The sequence below is a fragment of the Onychostruthus taczanowskii genome, unplaced genomic scaffold (assembly GCF_017590055.1).
Source record: "Onychostruthus taczanowskii isolate IOZ18803 unplaced genomic scaffold, ASM1759005v1 scaffold47, whole genome shotgun sequence".
In the NCBI taxonomy this organism is placed as follows: domain Eukaryota; kingdom Metazoa; phylum Chordata; class Aves; order Passeriformes; family Passeridae; genus Onychostruthus; species Onychostruthus taczanowskii.
Window position 1 is genome coordinate 1,853,095 of NW_024502236.1, and position 22,558 is coordinate 1,875,652.

Here is a 22,558-nt window from a genome sequence, read left to right on the forward strand (position 1 = left end):
GTATTTGCCACAGTTCTCACAAGTCAACATGAATGTACAGCAATATGTTAATTTAATTTTGTGAAACAACTACTTCAGTTAAAATACATTAAAAAAAATCAAAATTTAACAAAAATTATATACCAACAAACAAAATTAATACATACCTGTGCATGTGAAGAACTTGGATTCACCCACACTGAGCTCAACTTTGCTAAGTGAAATTGTTACTTGAAGTAAAGCTGAAAAATATAAAGTAGATTGTAAATTAATTTGGGAATTTATCAGTTTACATCTTATATTGTCAGGTTTTACATTGTTTTCATTCTCTATATTGAACCTGTTCTAAAAGTATGAAATTTTAACTAAACATTGTTATGTTTTGAACTGAAGTACATATTGAGATAGACAAAACAATCTAAATAAGGATATCGCACAATGATGACAGCCTTATGTCCCAAACCTGAGGACAAAATTAAAGAAGGGGGAAAAAAAAAGAAAATGTGATAGAAATATACATTAATATAAAACTAGAAATTAAAGGAGAAAAAGATGATTTGCAACACACAGATCAAGGGTAAATCATGTCTGACTAACTCCACCATCTTCTAGGATAAAACTATAAGTTTTGTGTACAACAGAAGGACAGTGGGTGGCAACTACCTTGACTCTATCAAGGCTTTTGGCTTTTCCTCCCACAATAATCTCATATTTGAGTGTATTTGATATAAAAAGCAAGGCTTTTTAATTGAGTCTGGTTGCAGGGGAGGGAGTTCAGAGATTGTGCTGTGACAGATACAGGCAGTTCTAGCTGGGTCATGATGGAGCCACTGCAGGACACAACTGAGAGGGCTGAAGGAGTTTGTAGCACCTCTTATAACACCAAAGAGAGAGACAAGAAGGCCAAAGTGGTAAGAGGTGCTCCATGGCACAATTGGCAACACTGCAGGACTCTGGCCAATGCATGAGCTCATGAAAGAGCAAACACATCTGAAAGGACTATGGATAACCCACAATAGAAAAGAGGAAATGAGTTAGGCAGAAGGAGCAGCAGAAGAAAAGAGTGAAAAAGAAGGAATGACAGAAAAGAATCACTATGTCCTCACCCCAACTTACTGCATTATCCATCACCTCACTGAATGGACTGTTACTTGCATGGATGGTGATAATAATGGGTGTAAAAGCCAGGAATAGGAGGGAGTGGTATCTGGAGTTTGGGAAAGAGGCAGAAAGGTGTCTTCCCTAAGTCTCTAGCTTTTTTTATGTGACAAATTTTACCCATGAATATAAGTTCAAAACTTACTAAAACCCACAGCTATACAGTTCTGTTGACATTAAAAATTCAAGACAAGCTGAGCACAAAAAAACTATCAGCAAAGCACTATCCATAGATATTAACATCAGAACTATTACAATTAAGAGAAAAGTGCAATAAAATAGATTTGTGATTAACTTCTATGTAATTAACCTAAATAAGCAATTAGACAAGATGTGAACTTTTGGTTCTAATAGTCATATCAAAAGCTACACCAAAAAAGGCAAAGAAAAGTGAAGATTCCTTCAGTATCAGTCTGCCAATCTAAATTAAACAGAACTGGGTATTTTCCACAGAAATTCCCCACAAACAAAGAAAATTAAATATCAAATTCCTGTACAGCACATAACATTTTTCATGAGATTTCCTGAATTTTGAATGCTTTTCCTAAGAAGATCATCACAACTGTTTTTTGTTTTTTCTTTTTTAGTGAATATTAATATCTTATACCCTGCTCCCATAAGAAAATAGCTAAGAATTAAAAAAAAAAAAAAACACCACAGTAAAAAGCCACAAAGACACAAAGAACATATCCTGCCTCAGGCAAAGGTAAATATCTGCATGCACTCTACTAAAATAAAAAAATCTCAGTCCTTAAAGGCAACCAGGAAGACGGCAAGACTGTCTAGTCCAGAAAGAAGCTGAAAGGGACTGTAAAATTGTTGAATCTAGTAGTAGACAGGGGGGAGTACTGGAATTTCCAATGCAACAGTGAGGAGCATGATGAAGGCTCCTTTAGGACACACAGAGCTTAAGAGTTGGCTTGTTCTCATCTCTGGTCTTTACACCCATGGTACCAAAACCAAAAGCAAAACTTACGTGTAAGACAGGAAATGAGTTTAACAGAAATTTTTACATTTTGTTGTAATGAGAATCAAGAGTAATCAATCATCCAGGAGGCTACTGCAAGCCTCGTTTCTTTATTTACCTGTCAGGTAAAGCTTTACTATAGCCTCAAGACCTATAATTGCTGGTGGAAAACAAGGCACTAATAAATACAGCCATGGGGGAACTTGAAGAGCTTGGATATTTATTTCATGTCACAGTCTACATCACAATTTTTCTGATACCATATTCTTTTCAAGAGCAGTCTTGTACATTTGCTCCAGAAATATATATGTTAGCAGTGAAATATATATGAAATATATATTTCAGCAGGGTTGCTTCAAGGATAATTGCATTTCTTAATTCCAATAACTGATGTCGAACTATATAAATGCAATAGATGAGGTAATACATGTCAGGTAGAATGTAAGCAGTGGCATGATGAGCAGTGTAAAAGTAAGAATATTTTTCCTTCATAAATAAATAGATATTTGAGATTTTAACACAGTTTTGGCAGAGGGCTCAAATCCATTTAAATTTCTTAGCATGAGTGTAACTACATAAACTCTATGGAGATGCTAGCTACATCTCTGAAAACAAAAGGAAATATTTTTTCTACATATGGTACTTTAATATTCACAACATAGAAAAAATATAAAACCATCTGTCCCATTTTCCCAGCCTCACCATTTTCTTAGCTCTGCTTGATGTAAATAAAAAAATATTGCTTCATGCATGCAATCTAGAAGTAAAAATATTGCTCAAGTTATTAATCTAGAAATCTCTGATTTTTAGTAGGCAGGCAAATGAAGCTAGGAGAATACTCACTTGTTACTTACTGGAAGCAAAATATTGCAAAGAGACAACACATTCAGAAAATTTCACTGTACTTCCAAATCTGTCTCAAGAGCTGCACATAGTATAAGCTCTGATGAAGATGGCAGAAGTGTAGTCACAACTCAAATTATTACTGTACACTAACTAATGGATTAATAAAAAATTGAGTTCCTTCCATCAGGCTGTTGAGAATCTCTTTGAATACACAGGCATATGTTTATTTTATCAGATCAGTGGAGATATTGCAAATACTTAGTAGAGGTACTACCTATGGTAAACTACACCCAGAAATAAATAACACCTTCTTGATAGACCTGGAAAAGTACACTCTCTTCCCATGTTTCCAAGAATATCACCTAAATAGCTATTCAGAAAAAAAAAAAAAAAAAAGGAAAAAAGACAAGATGTAAAAGATGTAAAAGATCTATTCGAGTAGAAGTCTGGGGGGGAGTGTAATGCTAGTGTAGTACAGCTGTTCTGGGAAAAAGGGAATTCATTCGGGGTTTCCCTCAGTCTTTGGTACATGTCCAATTTCATAGCAAAATAAAAGAGCACTACTAGAACTAGGTGATACAACCAATCACTTCCCTTTTGATCAGAGTCATTATAAAGGAATCATTACCAGTTGTAATACACTAAGAGGATTCTACTGAATTATTCCTTAATGGTTTTAAAAATCACCAAGGAAGATAAGTAAGAACAGTAATGAGAGGTCCATTTGTACTGCTAAATATGGAGACAGATGACTGCATTCATAAGGACTAATATTTAGCAGACTAATTGATTTCAGTCCCATTAGCAGCAGTAGCCTTCGGGTTTCAGAACTAACATCACAAATCTGCCATAAGTGTCTGTGCAGATGCAACAGAAGTGAGGTGCCACCACTGAGAGATAACAAAAATTGTAGCAATAAGTCATTCACACATGTACTTCTACTGTCCGTCAGCAATATATTACACCTCGTTGAAACTGTATACTATACAAATGTACATTTAAATATATAAATATAAAAGATATACAAGGTACTAAAAAGGTAAAGGGGAGGATATTTTAATAAAATCTGAAGAAAATATTGATTAAAGCTCTGCTTCAACTAATAAACCCATCCAACATCTTCTTGATAATTCCGTTTCTTAAAAAATAAAATAAAAAAAAATAATAAATCACCCCCCCCCCCCAAGCACTAATAAAATGTGAAAAAACTTCCTTTTGTCTGCATCGGAAAGACAACACCACAAAAACATATAACATTTTGTTATAGTTTCCACAATATAAATTGCATACAACATATTTGAAGTTTCATGCTACATCAATACATCTGAATAACTTTTTGAATTTACTTTTGAACCATTGGATGTCACTCAGCTGTAGAGGGGTCTTTCTAAACCTGTTGGACTGCAAATTCTCTGAAAAGGAGAGGCTAATGGGAAGGCAGTAAAAAGGACTGGATGCAGCTCTGAAGACAAAGCAAGGCATAACTTGGGATCAACATGGAGCTAAGGGAAACAGTGACAGCTACAGACACTCATCTGGATAGCTTTGGCACTGGCTTCTAAGAAAAACAGACTGCAAGACTCAGCTGAAAGGACTGTTTTCTTTGGGAAGGTCCAAATTCTGTTTAGCATAGGTCCTCTGACAAAAACTACACCCTTGGCTTTTGGTGTCCTTTGACTTCATTCAGTAAGCAAGCTTACTTGGGTGATGTGGTTTTGTTTTCAGTAAAGGACTTAACTTCTATTTAATATATGCTTAGAAAACTAGGCTTCATTATCCTTGAGCATGAAGAAATTAGTATGTTTTTAACAGGTATCAAATTCAATCCCAGAGCAACCACTCACCCAGTTAATCTTTCTACCCTTTATTATGCAGAATTCCAAGAATATTATGTTTAAATACACTGATGCCCAGATCGAAGTGAATATGTTTTGAGTGAAAATTACACAATTCTTGAAGAAATTGATTCTCCGTTAAATACACTTATAATTTAAATATACTTTGAAACACCATTAAAAAGACACTTTGTGGGTTTTTAAAATTAATATGCTATTTTAGAGCGTTTTGGACCTCTAAGCTGAAATGAGGAAACATAAACTAGTAAATATACAATGAACTTATCAGACAGTTCAAGGAAATTTTATTTTAGGGCAAATGCTAGAGTTCTTTTTAAAAATATGAATAATTTAAACTTTCTTAACTACTAGTTCATCAAAGTAAGAAATATAAATCCAAAAAGTCATTAAACAAGCCATAAAGTTACATTTCCATTAGCAAAAGTCTGATCTAAGCCATTTCCATGAGTAATCAAAAAATTGGGAACAGTATACCTCTTCTCTGAATAACTCCATTAAAAAACAATATAAAATTCAGCTGAATTAAAGTCTATTTAAAGTTGTTTGCACTTGAGAGGTGGAATGACCCAATGGAAACAATGTTTGGAGATATCGTAAGTCACCTAAGGTATTATTGGGTTTTTTTTCACATAAACAAAGAAAATTCCAACACTTCAGACCTTTTAAGAGGGAACGGCAGGCAATCAAATATTACACAGGAGATGACCATCAATAGTCATGACATAGTTATTAAAATTATCATCATTAAACAGCAAACCCACAATGAAATCTTAAGGGAAAAAAAATAGAATTTTACTACATACTGAGACATCTCTCTTATATACAAGCGAACTATCTATGGGGAAGAAATCCTGTTATCTTGTCCTGAAAAGGAGATGATGTTCTTGTTGAGCTTGTAAAGTCTGTGAGACTTGTAGTGTTTAAAACCACTCAATTCATTTGTAATCCTTTGGGAGCAAAGAGAATGCTGAAGAACAATTTTTTTCCTATCTGCATGAGAACCTACAGTGAAAAATTAATCCAAACAGACTATTCAAATGCAATTTATTTAATGTTTAAATTTACTCATTTAAATGTACTTTTTGGGATTTTTTTTGTCTGTCTTTTGCAGTTTAATATAAACTACACAAAATTTCCTATTCATACTTTCCTAATATCGTAATATCCTATAAACAATGTAGTCCTCTTTTTTTTTCTTATGAATAAAGGTATACAAACTGGCCTAATAATATCCTTCTTCCACTCAATGGCCTTGAATACTAAACTGCAAGTTTTGTAAAATCATATTAAAGACAAACTGTATCTGCAAAGATAACAAACATAAATTTAAACCCTAAGGAGTTTGGTTATTTTCAATTTTCTAGTGGGCTGACTACTAATAAATCATAAAGCATCACTTCTCCATGGTATGACAGTACAGAGAGATGTTACATTTATAATTACTTGGCAGAAAGTTTCACAATTAATTAAGTAGTTCAGTATAAATGAACTTTCTATTTCATCACGTTAGCCTTAATTTGGATTTGTCAGTAGAGAATACAGTTCTGATTTAAAGTTCTAAGGTTTTATTTGAATTATTATGGTTTCCTTCTTCAATTTCTGTCTTAGAGATTACAGAGTGTTTTATTTTTAGTTAGACAAAACAGTCTTTGTGTCATCATGAATTCATTTCCTACATCTATTAAAGTGTCATTTTCCCTGATGAGGGGAGCTGGATGTCACACAAAGTTCAAACTGCCTTCTGGGCAAGAACAGATGTTGTAGGGGTGAAACGCACAATGAAAGAGTACCACCACAATCCAGTTTTGTGCAACAAATAGTGAATCATAATCAGAAAATCCTCTGTTAAACATTCTTTTCTATGACACTTGCAGCAGAAACAGTGAAATACATAAGCCATTAATATCTGAGCAGAGACAGCAATCAAGTATAAACCAGTCTGCTTGCTACAATTCCATTCAAAAGACTAATCTCAAACAGAAGTTACTCACTACTGTTCCCCCAAAAGTCAAGCAAACTACAGTTTAGAAATAAACACATAAATATTGTATGTGCTATTGAGATTTTCATGTAGCTTGATAATGGGAGCTCAGTACTTCAAAACTAAAAAGACTGGTAATTGGGTAAAAATGAGTAAATTTTTATATATCGATTTACAAGCCCAAACATATATAGATATTTTAAAGAATAGCTTAAGAATATTTATGAATATTTAATATTTCTAGTCATGGCTTAGAAGCTTGTAAAAGATCAAGATTAATAGATAGAGAAATGAAAAAAAAACCCAATATGATTTATTCATTTAGAATCCGTGTAAGTGAAAGGCACAATAAACATTGGAGGACTTGAGCTATAAAGTGTCAGGCATGACATGATGCATATCTTTAATTCTATTAAAATTATTCTAGCTAAATTCAGTAGAGTTCTTATTATGCATGATAAGAACAGTGAAGTTTAAAATTCATTTATTAACAGAATATTAAGATATTTTAACTGGAGAGGAACATACTGGGGAACGTTTATCATGTATTGAGAAAGAAATAGTATAGAATAGGATGATCAAAGTACTATAGAATTCTATTTATCAAAGATGAACATCACCTAAACAAAATCTGCTCAATAGTTTTTTTGAAGCAATAAACAGAAAGAAAAAAAAAATGATGGGCATATGAATATTAAGGAACTTGCTTCCCAAACTGAAAATTATTAAGTTGGGGAATTCCTAATTTCATATCTCCTACACAAGGTTAATCTTATCAGAACCAGTAAGTGCCTCAATAAAGATACACCTGAAAAATAAGGACCTTAATCTTCAAAGTAACAGTAAACTATATGTGTAGAATAATTGGGAGGTTCGGCATGTGCACTGTGGATAAGGTTTATTTTTTTTAATATTAAATTTATTTTCCCAAGCAAAAGGCCACAGGAAAAGAGGCAATAGCCATAAGTGGCATGATAGGAGGTTTGGATTAGATATTAAAAAAAATTTCTTCACTCAAAGGGTTGTTGAGCACAGAAAACTACTGCCCAGGGAAATGGTGGAGTCACCATCCCTGGAGGTATTTAAAAGATGTGGATCTGCAGAGATAAGGGACACAGCTTAGTGCTGGGCTTGGCAGTGTTCTGTTAAAATGGTTGGACTTGATGATCTTACAGGTCTTTTCTAACCTAAATGTTTCTACAGTGTTTTGGTTTGGGTGGGTTTTTTTGCTTGTTTTTGTTTTGTTTTCTTTTTTAATCTAGTTTAAATTGCATTTAATATAATTTCCAAAAGACAAGTGGCAATGTACACTAACAAAAATACACAAATCTCTTTTTAAACATAGTAAAACACTTTTTTACTTGGTGGTCAAACACAGGAACTGGTTGCCTAGAGAGGCTGTTGATTCTCCACCCTTGGAGACACTACAAACCTGACTGGGCACGGCTCTGAGCAATCTGTTGCTGACCTTGCTCTGAGAAGGGATTTGAACCAGGAGTTTTTCCTGCCTTCCTGCCTCCACTGGTCTGTGTGTGTGTATGTGATCTTTAGAACACGAAAATCTAACCTGTTTCTCCCTGCTCCACTGGGCAGCCTTTCATTATAGAACAGTAAATCAGATACAGTACAGAGAAAAAAAAAATTACCTAAGGGTCCCATTTGTCAAAACCTGCAAAATTTAAGGTAAAGCCACAAACCTTAAAAATGCTTCTGAAAAGAAGCACTCATGCCAAAAGAGTGCCTCATATTTCCCCATTATATTCCATTTTAGTTTTCTGAGGAAGAAACTTTTTAAAACAGCATTTCTTCATTGCTGCTGGGTATTCAGCACAAGTTTGATAATGTGCCAAGACTGTAATTGAACATGGACACTCTCATTGAAAGGTACATATGGGCTGCCTGGGGACCAGCAGCAGAAAACATGATACTGAGAAAAGAAAAAAAAAAAACCAAAAAAACCCCACAAAAACCAAAAAGCAAAATCACTGCTAAAATTCTTCCTTCAAAATCAGCTAACAGCCTAAGTGGTCCTTCAAATTGCAGAGGAGTATTGGATTGAGCCAGCATTCATCTAATTACTTGGCATTTATAACCTAAATCCAAAGAACTTGCTTCTCAAACTTCAGGCCAAAGGCTGTCTGCAAAGTTTCTGTTGAATACGAAACACATTAACCCTCCCAAAATAACTAATACAACAATAACTAATTGAAGTAATACAACATAAATGTGTTTAGGAGAGAAGAGCCTGCCCATTCTTAAACAACACATAACCCAGTCTCACAAAAGGGTCTGCTTCAAGCACATTCTACAAAGGCGATGTGTGATATTTGTTTCTAATGTGATGCATATATTAAGCAATTTCTCTGGAAAAAAAAAAAAAAAGGAAATGTAGTTGCTTAAAAATAGTACTGTAATAAAGACAGGGCAAGAAATCATGTCACATAATTATGGAATCAACATATCCTGATTGATTTAAAAACAAGAGATCTTTGCAACAAAAGGTGTAATGACTCCTTTTTCCTCAATTCTCACTAGAAAAATGCTACTATTAGCCTTCGAGTTCAGAAGTTATTAGGTGAGACTGAAAAAACCAACAAGTTGTTCAGGTACAGTAGCCATTTCAACTGCATGGCAACTGTTGCTAAAAATGCAGTAGTCTCTATGAAATGTTCATATAGGTAACAAGTTAAAGCAGAACAATACGTAAGCTAAAGTCAGCAGCAGAAAGAGCAGTGTTTAGGCCATGGTACTTTGAATAAATCACATTGACTAATCAATGTCTCTGTAGCTAAAAAGAGAGGATTTTAAGTCTGATTGAAAGAATTGTGAAACAAACAACTGTATTGGCCTACCTCACAGGTTTGTATTTTTTCTTATAAAAAAGATGATACGTGCAAAAATTATTTGCTTTTGAGAAAGGACTTTTCTAGTAAAAATATGCCTCAAAGGTTACAGTCTCTGTCGGGAGTTGTCTTTAATGTAAATGTAACAGTTAATTCCATTTCTTGGCAGTGCAAAATGAAATCAGAGTATCAACTTCAACTACACATAGCCTCACATTTTTAATTGTAGGAGTTCACAGAGATTGTGGAAATGTGACCCAAGGATGGCTGTCTGACATCTCAAGAAAATAAACTAGTGGCTGTTGAGGACAGACATCATCAGGGCATGGAGAAACGACTACAAGGACTTCCTGCTGCCAGACATGTACATCTAAGCAGTGTCTAAATTCAGATTTAAGAAGGTGCAGAATTTCTTTTGGAAATAGTCACTTTGTCAACATGGTCCTTTTAAAAGTTAGGTAGTTCTTGAGACATTCCAAATTGGCTGGAATATGAATTTATGGACTCATTTTTTTCACCCAGTGAAGTTTACTTTGAGCCATGTTTTTTATTTCATCTTCCTTCCATCGCATCCTTGAAAAACTTGAACCTGCATTTTGAAATGCAAGGGTCCACAATCCAGCACTCAAGTTTTCCATTATTACTAATCCAAACTCAAAAATATTATCAACTTGGTGTGATCCTTAAAGCAGAAATATTACCCACATCAGCTATGTCTTTATAAAAATTTTGTTTAGAAGAGAGGGGTAAGCATAGAATTACACATTTTATAAATGCCCTCTCTACTGCCTTTATTTTTCTTTACTTTCTGCTTCTGGAACTTACAAATAAAGCAATTAAAAACATAGCATGCATAACTCAGACAATCTTATTCAAAAACATCTTGAAATATAATTAGTTGTATAAATATATTTTATATTTCATCAAAACCTTTTTAAAATATTCCCATATTTCTAAGCAGCCCAAAACTAAAACTATTGTTGCATAAATTTTTAATTTTTCATAGTTTAAAATAGAATGACATTAAGTCAGTAATGTGGTTGTTCCTGTCCCTGCTGCAAACCCATTTAAACAAATTTTAGGAAGTCATAAATTACATAAATAATGCTAAAAATGCCCAAAGAGAAAGATACTCAACATTCAATAAAAATGAAAATATTTTAGAAAAATATGCTGTCCTTCAGCACAGAGTATTATTCTGAATGGTCAAAACCTGAAGAAATATGAAATTTGGTTGAATAAATGTCTGTTTAAAAAAGGCTTAGGCATTATTACAGAAGTGTGACTGTTGAGGGTATCAGAGCTGGTGTGTGCAGAATGCACTTATGTTTACAGGTGCAAACATCACAGTCCATTGCAAAGATGATATACTTTTATGCACACAACTTCAATAATTAGAAATACTCCCAATCCACTTTAGGCAAACACCTTAGCACTGCATGAAGCATGTTTAATTTTTCAAGAACTTTTCTAGCAGCCTTAGTATATAGAGCAATACATTAAAATGATAGTTATATTAAATTATATAAAAGAAAGGATAATCTATTCATGGAAATTATTCAATTAGCTTACAGGTAACTATTATTATTCAGCACAAAGCTGGTCACTTAAATCAACTCCCAGGCTAAATTTGGGATGGGTTAATTGAACTATGAAGTTTGACATTTTCTTTATATCTCTGAAAAACTGACATAAAATCACAGAATTACTTAGGATGGAGGTGACCTCTAAACGTTATATTACCCAACCTTCAGCTCATAGCAAGAATTACCTACAAAATTAGATAAGATACTTTGGTCAAACAAAAAAAAAATTCTCTTTCACATCTGAGTTCATTTAGAACCTTAGATTAGAAGATGAAATTATTAGAGATGAAATTCTAAAGACTTAAAGACTTTTCCTCATTATGTCAATTGATTTAGAACTTGCTGAAAGTATTTGATCATTAACTAGAATACAATTTAATTTAGTTGTAAACTTAAGGCATAAAAAGAAGTAATTTAGAAAAAAAAATTACTTAAAAAGATACTTTTCTAGTTTATTTTAAATATGTTTAAATGCAAAATAATTACTTGTGATGACATCTGGGCCAGTACTTTGAGTGAATTCCTATCGAATTTTCTAGCCAATACTGAGGAGGGCATAACTGTAGCTCTGTGTCAAATTTTGGGCCCCTAGTTCAAGAGGTAGAATCTGGAAGAGTCCAGCAAACAGCGAGGATCTTAGAGAAAATTTCTCATGAAAAAATTATGTCAGAAACTGGCTTGTTTATTCTGGGAAATAGAAGGCAAAGTACCAAGCTATTAACTACCTACAACTTATTTAAAAATATGTCAGAGCCAAATTCTTCTCAGTATGAATGTCATTGGACAACTCACGGCCATGATCCAGAGGAATGTTTGTGACACTCTTAATGTAAAGAGGAGGTTGGAAGAGATGGGCCCCAAAGATGCTCTCAAATCAAGATCATATAATCTTTTGGTTTTAAGAGGAAACATCATGAATATTAGAGGACAAGAAAATAAATTAAATTACTTGTTCCCTGTCACAGTAAGGAATGGACACAAATAATCCAGTTAAAAATCTGAAGAAACAACAGCTCAGAGAAAACCTCTCATGAGAAATAGAAAAAAGAAACAAAATGGTTTAACAAGTTAATCAAATCTGAGTTATCTCTGGCAGAATCGGAAGAGTCTATCACATCCGAATACACAAAAAAGCTTATGCTAAGCTACAACTGTTGTGTATAGGCATTTTATAGCTAAGGAAAAAAAAAAGTGGTTTTATTTAATGTTTGTAAAGTACCATAAATAGAGGTAGTGTCTCTATAAGATAGTTCACCAAAAGGAACCAAGTTTGCCATTCTAATATAATGTAATTAAAACAACAGATGGAGCTCTACTCATCAGAGTATCCTCACCAACTGACCTCAGGCAGCTCAGTCCTGGCCAAGAAGAACAAGGACAGCATTTGAAGGATACTTTTCCTATAAAACTATTGTGAATAAGAGACCAAATCTTTAGCTGATGCAAATAAGTATTTTAACATTAATAAGAAACCTCCTTGGAAATTACATAATAAATATTTAAAATGCAAACAAGAAGATTAAATTCCTAATTATGCTGTTTCCCTGTTGTCATAAAACTAAGCAGTTCGAGTGCAAACCACATGATAAAGCTTTTGATCTTTGGATAAATGTCATAAACATTTCTTACACATAAAGTACTCCATTAGAGCAAAGAAAGGTTTTATTTTACATGCGAGGTTTTTCTTCCATATATGCTATGGTCTTTCAAAATCTATGGAATAGAAAAGGAACCACCGAACTTAAGATATGATCTGACACTGAAACTTAATGTTGGAAAATACAAGTCCTACTGTTAAGTATCCATTCATGTAATATTCAAAGGCTAAAAATGAAATTATTTGACAGTTAGTTGAAAGTTGCTTTATTTATTATTCCCCATGATCTTCTTGAAAATGAGATTCTAGGTGTCTAAAAATTATATTCAAGATAACTGTGTGTTTGGGTATGAAACAAATATACTTTTCTGTACCAGAGCACATTTGAATGTTTATTTAGAGATTCAGTATGTTTAAAATACAGGATATAGAGAAGTTTTAAAAATTCATTAGAACTGCTAGAAGATAGATTTTCCTGGACTTTGAGAAGCAATTCAGATACTTAATAAATTGCTTCATCAACTTTTTTAGCTATTGAAGCATTATTGCTGTCTCTAAAAATCAGCAATTAACTACGATAATACTTCATTTAGGAAAACAGAACAGCTACTCGGGCAACACACACCACAAAGCATAAAAGAAATTGGTTGCAACATTTTGCCACTGTTTAACTGAACTTTCAATAGAAATTTCACAGAAAGTACTCAACATGAAGTTTGTTTACTTGTTAAAACTATGTAAAATTTGGCAGAATTCTTCCCTGTATCTCAAGCAAGACTTCTGCTGATGTGCCTTTGATACATGCAGTTAACATACCACTAGAAATACTGGGAACTGCTAAATGGTTAAAGAGCTGCTATAATATCACAGAAGCACAGAATGGCCTGTGCTGGAAGGTGCCATAAAGATTACTTAGTTCCTACTCCCCTGCCATGGGCAGGAACACCTTCCACTAGACCAGGTTGCTCAAAGTCTCACCCAACCTGGCCTTGATATATCTTCTGGAACTATCACCCTGATTCTGGACCTATGATTAAGTGATTCCTCCTGGGGTCTAATTTTAACAGCATCATTTATATTTTGTGGGAATACTCATACCGGTTTAGATATTGAATTGCACACAGATAGCTGCCTATCAGAAAAAAACCAATCATCATGTTTTAAGAAATGGCTGACTTGGCCCACTTGTGAGGATGTTACTTACAATTATTAAAATATAGTTTTCAATGTTCCAAATACCTTTCACCAAAGGATCCAGAAGTTGTGCTAGAAATTACAGAAATCATGGACATGATAGGCCTTGAAGAAGATGTAGAATCAAGACAATTTCAAGCTACTCAACAACTACATTTTCAGTTTAGTTTTGGCTAAACAGAGCAGCCCAATGGAAAACCTTCTAGATTTTGTTCCAAATATCTTCACTGAAGAAATATACATGAAAAGAGATAAATGTTTGCAAAGTTTTATGTGACTTTTCTGGAAAGGAGATGAAACTTCAAAACTTAAATATTAAAAATAGGCAAAGAATTGACAATATTATCACTAGGTATTGGAAGTATTAAGGATCATTAAAAAACAGTTAAAAATCTAGTTAATCAACCTGAAAGGAACAACTGCCTATTGAGGTATTATAAAAAAACTTAAAATATTGCTGTTAATACAGTGAAAGTATTCTCTTTCACTTGTGCAAAAAAGTCAGAGCAGCCTCATGAGACCTGTCTGGATTATAAAAATTTATAAGTCTCTGGCATAAATATTCTTTCTGTTTCATAAAATTAAAAGTTCAAGGAAATGCTTATAAATAAGTGACACTGCCAGAGATCATAGGAAATCAGACTGGCTTTTCAAACTCTTTTTTTTAACCCTTAAGCTCTTTGATCTTTAAATGCTATTGTATGGGTACTAGCAAGTTCCCATCTTTAATTATCTTGATTTAGAAAACTAATTTTCTCTCAAAGGATTCCTTTGTAAAACCTTCTAATTGAGAACCAACAGGGTTGCAATTACTATGAAATTAGTCAGACAAATGTATAAACAATCTAATGTACCAGACAATCCTAAGTTTTTAAAAATCAATCCTTTCATGACACTATATACATATTTATTAAGGCTGCCATAATCCCCAATTAAATCTTTTATGGGTCAAGTTATAGCTGGCTTAGAGATTATTAGTGCTTTCTGCATATAAGCCCAAAGTAAACTCTAAATTTCAGACTAAAACCCATATAACAGGTCAGGTCAGAAGTCTGACTAGCCAGTATTGCAGCAGTAAAAAAAGAAAAAAAGAAAAACAAAAAAAAAAAAAAAAAAGCAAACAAAATTGCATTACTTTGTTTATTTGTTTTTTTCTTCTTCCACTCCAAGTGCTGGCACTTTGGCACCCAAAGGTCTGTTCAAAGCATTCAGTTCTAAAATCCCCGATAACATCATAGAATCATGGAATGGTTTGTATTGGAAGAGACCTCAAAGATTGTCCAACCCCCAGCAGTGGGAACAGAAACCTTCCACCAGTCCAGGTTGCTCAGAGCCCCATCCGACCTGGCCTTGGACACTCCCAGGGATGGGGCACCCACAGGTTTTTGGGCAACCTTCTCCTGTGCCTCACCACCCGCATAGGGAGAAATTTCTTTCTGATATCTAATCTAAACCTCCTCTCTGATAGTTTGAAGTCCCTGTCCTGTCACTTTGTAAATAGTCTCTCTCCATCTTTTCTGTGGGCTCCCTTTAGGTACTGTCTGAAATTAGGTTACCCCAACGCCTGCTCTTCTCCAGGCTGAACAATCCCAGTTCTCTCAGCCTCTCCTCACAGCAGAGCTGCTCCATCCCTCTGATCACCTTGGTGCCTCCTCTGGCCTGGCTCCAGCAGCTCCCTGTCCTTGCTGTGCTGGGAGCCCAGAGCTGGATGCAGCCCTGCAGGTGGGGTCTCAGCAGAGCGGGGCAGAGGGGCAGAATCCCCTCCCTTGAAATGTTGGCCACATTGCTTTGGAGCCTGGGACATTGTTGCAGCATCTTCATTATCATCTAAGTCTGTAAGATTTCTGGCTTCATCAACATCTTCTGACAGTTAATAACATTAATCAATTTTTCTTTTCAGACAGGAAGTTCGGTTCTTTGGATGGTGCCAGAGTCTTTCACTGTGCATTTCTTTGTTCTCCTATTTTGATTGTCACCATGTGTACACTGATTTCTTATTCCCTTCCTCTGTTATCTTCTGATTTTATAGAATTCTACAATCAGTCTTTTCTCTATCTGCAGCACAAGGCTCAGTGAAATTATTATAATTCATTAGGGCCTCCCAACTGACAAACCATTAAGTAGAACTTTAGGTAAAATTCCCAGACATGTTTGATAACTACACTTTTAAAGAGAATATCTCATAGCTAACTGTGACTTTTTTCCCTACTTAATGTCACTTTGTAGTAGACAAGGAATAAACAAAATCTGTATTTGCTATAAAGAAACAGATTTCCCTGTAATTAATTACAGAATTATTAGAATAGAAATAAGAATTGTATTTCTACCCACTAAAAGTCTCCAAACTCAAACTGCATTGAATAATGCTGTGCTGATCACGGAATAGAATTATATAAAAATATTAATTTCATTTCTTACAGATTGTCATGTAACATTACCAAAAAAAAAAAAAAAAAAAAAACCAAACACCAAAAAAACCAAAAAGCTAAATCTTCAGATCTAGACTTTTTTGAATAATAGTTCCCCAAGGATAAACCTCATGTGTTCATACTCAGACTACCCAATATTGTTAGTTTCTCAGAATTTTTTCCATGCTACCAGAAAATGCAATAGGTTACAATACTTTAAACAGAAAACCCATTGGGAAATGTGTTACCTACGAAATTCTGTTCTTTAAATTGCAAAACAACCAATGATTCATAGTGTTTTGTTCCTAAGAGACACATCTTATTAGAAACCAAATAAAAAAACTGAAAAAATTATGTGATAACCACAGATATAGAACTTTAAAGTTTACATATATATGGATAACATCCTGTAGATTATATATGGCTCTATAATATAAATAATAATATAAATATAATTGCTTTATCTGCAATGACTAGTAAATTTCTCTAACTCTACCTCTCAGTAGCATTGTCCCTTCTCTTTCCTAAAACACTGTACCTTCCCTTATTCAGTAAAAGGGGTTGCACAAAGCAGGACCACTGATTTCAGTGGTTGTGATAGATAATCCTGAATTAATTCAATTATGAGACTTTTTCAGATTATACAATTTGCTTCCACATGAACAGAAATTTTTCTTTGATTCAAGCCATAATAGAAATTAATCTAATTTATATATTCCATCACAGTCACTTCTTCTCCCTATGATTCTACTGAATTATTTTTTATCTAGAATAAATAGCCCTCTAGGGAAATCTGGAATAAAACTAGAGATGAGATTTTTTAAAGGACTTTCGATACCATCCAAAATTATGAATGTGAAGGACTAATTGATGGGAAAATAAATCAAAATCAAAAGCTGGGCTAGTGACAAATCATAAGGCAATAGCTCATTTTTCAGAAATATTACTCACCACCTCCCCAGAACATAAGCCTCTAACATATTATCCTTATGCTTTTCTCACATCCCTTAACTAAACCCCCTTTTTCAGAAAGGTGACTATCCTGCTGCACATTTCCAAGAAATCCAGATATCTCTCTCTGATTTTTTTGTACAACCAGGAAATGTTCAAGGCCAGGTTGGATGGGGCTCTGATCAGCCTGGTCTACTGAAAAATGTTGGAATGAGATATAACTCTTAGATCCATTCCAGACTAGGCTATTTTATGAGTCTGGTTTTATTGTCAGGTCTGGCTGAAATTGGCCATGGAATTCTATAATTATTAAGAAAAATAACAGAAAAAAGTAGTTGAATGAGCTTCATTTTCTAGGTGTGCAATTTCATGCAATTCAATTATATTTAAACAGTTTTTTCAGCCACTTAAAATAAAAAGACATAATGGTGGCAATGGTGGCAAAGAAGCCTCTCAAAATAATAGCTATAGCAATAAATTTATTATTATTATTACTGTTATTATTATTCTTGGTGGTGGTGGTTTTGTTGTTAATTTAGTTTTTATTATTATTATTATTCTCAGTTCTGCTCCATGAGACCCTATCTGGAGTACTGTATCCAGGTCTGGGGTCCTTAGCACAAGATGGAGGTAGGTACGGATATGAAAAAAAACCAAAAAACAATATGTACTCAAGACTGAGAAGGAAGAAAGTATAATCTCTATGTTCCTTCTGAAACAGTAGGATGAACACTGCAGGCATTGAATTCCTACTGGCAAAGACCTGGAGATGCTGGTGACTTCATAGGCACTCTCACCTCCCCTACCCGAGTACAGGATTTGTAAGGCTTAGGAGATAGGTAGAAAACTATTAAAAAGTGATTAACACCAGGAAGATTTTTTTATATAATAACTTTAAGGGCTTCCTTCTATTCATTAGATCTAATAGGCAGTTTAAATTCAGTGGGACTAAAAATAAATTCTTAGAGTCATTTACGTGTTATGCTCCCTTTTGCCCATAACAAGATTTTGAGTCTCAGCATGCCAAGAGATTTGAATTTGGACCCCTCATTTTTAAAGGCGGCATCTCTACCTGAAAGCTACAGGGCAATTTTTCGTGGAGTGTTCTCAGTTTCTTCCCAGAGGATATTTGCTTTGTATAAATATTTGAGCACATACTGAACAGGAAGTAGAAGCCAGGTGTTCTCTCTTTCACATGAGCATTTTAACACACTGCAGAGCCATTCTCAGCTTCAGGATGAAATTTGTAGGCAGAATCCATCTCTATATATATGGTTACTTTGGTCAGATACAATATGACATCCTGCTACAACTTCAGGAAAAATGTAGTGTTTTGTTTTTCACTCTGAATATTTTCATCCATTAAAGAGAAGAAATACAACAAAAGAATTTTACAAAAATCTTCATTGAAATCAGTATCCTAGCACACCTTTTGTATAATTCTTGAGAAGGAAATAAGTGAGGCAGGATGAGATAGGTGAGATAGGGGAATGAATTATTCCTTTATGGAACAGAAATAGCAATAGCTTTGTTGTATGATTCTGTAAGGGTTCAACCATTCCATGCTGCAGAAAATTGAACATATTTCTTTCACTGATATAATTAGTATTTTGACTTACTCGTTTTATGGAGCTTTATTTATTACTGATGAGGCCAGTGTCCAGACACTTTATTGTTCTCTGACTAACCCTGAAATCAATGTTGTGTGTTTTTGTACAACAGCTCTTTCTGAGCATGTCCCTCTGACAAGAGAAGGGGAACAAATTCCCATTGTGTGCTGTGTGAAAAATCACTGAAACCAGCTGGAGGACCTGAGGGTTATATGAGCCAGCAAAGTTTCCCAAAAATGCAGCGAATCAGAGATAGAAAAAATCTGAAACAGAAAAAATACCCCAAAACTTGGAATATTTGCAGACAAAATCTAACTTACTTTCTTCTTTTTTGATAAGCTCTATTACCTAAAATAGTAAAAGAGATTAATTACCAAAAAAAACCCAAAAAAAGCAAAAAAAACCAAACCAAAACAAAAAAACCAAAAAAAACCAAAACAAAACAAAACCAAAAAAAACCCCAAACAAACAAACAAACAAAAAAAAAAAAACCAAAAAACAAAAAACAAAAAAAAGCCCAAAAAAACCAACAAACTTAGTTTGAATTTTATGAATTACTTGGATTGCTATTAGTTGACCAAAACAAAACCTGAAGACCACAATTATTTAATTCATAGTAGTATAGCAGTATTGCTGTAGTGCTCTATAAACACTGTGGGCATAATCTACCACATTTAAATTACTCTTTTTAGACAGTATTGCACATGAAATATTAACTGCAGAGGGAATAAACACTTTTGGAGACAATGGATTGCATCCTAAAACAAGTATCTAAAATGCACCAGCTGATTCACAATTTCCAAGTGCCCTTTCCATTTTTTTTTAGTTGCAAAAGGAACTTAACATGAATAGGCTAATATCTCCTTAAAACCATTATATCAAGATACTTGATATACATTTGCAATGTCTACACTAATATATATTTCATATATATTGTGTGTATGTGTATTTGGCTTGAATATCAATTATACAATGATAACAGACAATAGATAATAGATAATTTTATATATATTTCTGAGATAACTTGAAAGGTTTGAATTTACGGAAGTGCTGAATATCCAACAATTGAAAATGTTTCTGTATATTTTGATCAAACATGCAAAATTCTTGATTGCAATAGAAAATAAAGTTCCATTCACCACTGATTATATTAGGAATTAAATAATAGTTTATTTGTGCCCATACTCACATTTTTCTTGCTTTGGCATTTTAATCTCTCACACGTTGCCTGGCTATCTTCCTTACCATTTCATTAATACAGTCCTCTTTACTAAAATTACTTTGGCCTAATCCTAAGCTTTTGGCACATGTTCATGGGTAGGGACCAGCAAAATCTGGAATATTTCTGCTACATAACAAGTTGTGCTTTTATATGTAACCCAGTACTGCGTTCCTCACATCTCCTCAGCCATGTGGTTTACAAAAAGGGTAAGGTTCAGTGTTGCGATGTGATGTCATGATTTGCCTCAGGTTCCCCTGGTTTCTCCCTGAAATTTCCTTCCCCAGGTGGGTGTCAATCACCTCTCTTTTTCCCCATCCTTGACCCCTGCTGGGCACTGTCTATCAACCCAGAAATTCCAAGGAGAGCATCGAGCAATTGGCAGGTTCAAAGGATGCTCTCCACCCCCTGGGGGGCCATTGGCTCACCCAGGTATCCCTCTCACCTGAGACCCCCTCCCCCTGTGCCTGGTTGGTGCTCCCTGTGATCCCTCCCCTGCCCCGTGCCCAGGTAAAAGGACAAGCAGAGCATGTGGTTGGGGTTCTGGTGGAAGAGGTTGGCTGGAGAGTTCATTGGAGTTGTTGCAAGATTCAGAGACTGTACCATCAAAATAAAAACTCTGGATTAAAAACTCCCCATCAGGACCCGCTCCTTTCTTCACCTCGCCTTAAAGGTTTCTCCAGCTCAGAATGGCCTGAGGAGTGACCCCCTCAAAGAAAGCTCCGGCTGTAAGCGCTGAAGCTCAGGACATGCCCAGACTTGTCTCCACGTGTCCAGCTGTGACCATAGATACTGAATAGCGTTTTTGGGGAGAAAACTCCACAGGTGCCGCTGTTTGGTCAGCAGCCGAGACCAGACAGACCAAGGCAGTCCTGTCAGTAATATTGGTACACGCCAATAGTTCAGCAGCTAAAGTAACAGAGGCCAACACTTGGAATATTAAAACTCCCCATTCAATCCAGTCTAAGGAAAAAACCAGATTTTTGTTATATAGAAAGCTAGAAACCCAGGAGTCCTTATCTAATATGGCAGATGAGAATTAAAACTTGAGATAGCATAACATAAAATAAAACTGTTTTCTAAAGTAGAAAGAAGGTTCTCTTAGATTTTTAAGCATATTTTATTTTTTAATGAATAATTATTTTGCCTACTGAACTAACAGATTAACAAATAATAGCTAGTTTCACACAGCTGACTTAATCCATTATGATAGACCATGTTTTTTTCTTTCCAGCTCCTTGCCAGAAGAAATACAGGAGAGCTACATTTTTTCCCCACAATTTGGATACATTATGTGTTAACTGTTGATGCTAAGTACTTGTCTGTATATGTGTATAAATATACAGATATACATATATACATATATATATATACACATATATATATACAATTTCAACCACTTAAAAATTTTTATTTCCCATGAATAATGTTACTTATAGTAATGACTGAGAATTAAACTTCAGCTTCACTCCTGACTTAACAGAAAACTGATTCAAGGAAGTCATGATGAAAAATAGTTTCACAAATGGCTTATTGTTGGTTGTGCAAACAATCTGAGTTAAGAAACTAAAGGGAGGGAGAAGAGAAAGGGGAATACAGAGACGTACAAAACCCTAAAGATGTTTTTGTGTCGAATATATGAACAAACTTGTATGTGAAACCATCCCTGAAAAATATTTCAAGAAGAAAAAAAGCTTATGAGAGAGAGATGGAAAAAAAAAAAAACATTCCTTGCCTAAGTCAGAGAACACAGCATTACCATTTAGCACTAAGCTGCTCCCTCTGAGACTGGCTACCCACCCCTACAAGGAGTTTGAGTTCTGCACAAATTAGTCAGTGTCAACATGGCTAACATATATCATGTGTTGCTCCTGTGAGCAGAAAATGCATCTTCCACACTCTTCTCTACCCTACAGAGGTAATTCAACTGCAAAATCCCTCCAGTATTATTAGATTAGCTTGAAGAATGTATTCCACACAAAGACCCCATTTAAAAACTGAATATTAATTGATCCAGAATATAAATATAACTACTTTGGTGTTCAATTATAAACACATCTTGACATTAGGTATTTGAACTAAGCATAATGAAAACAAAAATGCATAAATATAAATTCATCTGAGTTAGTTTAATTGGAGGTATCACATCAGGGAAAGATGTGGTCTTTGATATTAAACAAACATGTTATTATTTCCAGATTGTTGTAGCAAAATATAGCCAAGAATAAATGAATTTCCTTGAATCCTAATTTTATACAAAAATAGTTTACTAAAATGACTTAATTTTATTTTTATTTCATATTTAGTCTTCTGAAAAAGTCCATAATAAATAAAACAGCTAATTTTCTGACTTCACATAGTAT

At 34.4% G+C, this 22,558-nt stretch overlaps 1 protein-coding gene across 1 annotated transcript in view; it reads right to left on the minus strand.

Moving 5' to 3' along the window:
* Window positions 1-22,558, minus strand: part of NCAM2 (neural cell adhesion molecule 2) — a 271,811-nt gene that overhangs the window by 131,700 nt on the left and 117,553 nt on the right. Inside the window, exon 2 of the mRNA XM_041414781.1 lies at window positions 147-221. Within this exon, the coding sequence (XP_041270715.1) occupies window positions 147-221 (75 nt within the window). The remainder of the gene's footprint in view (window positions 1-146; window positions 222-22,558) is intronic.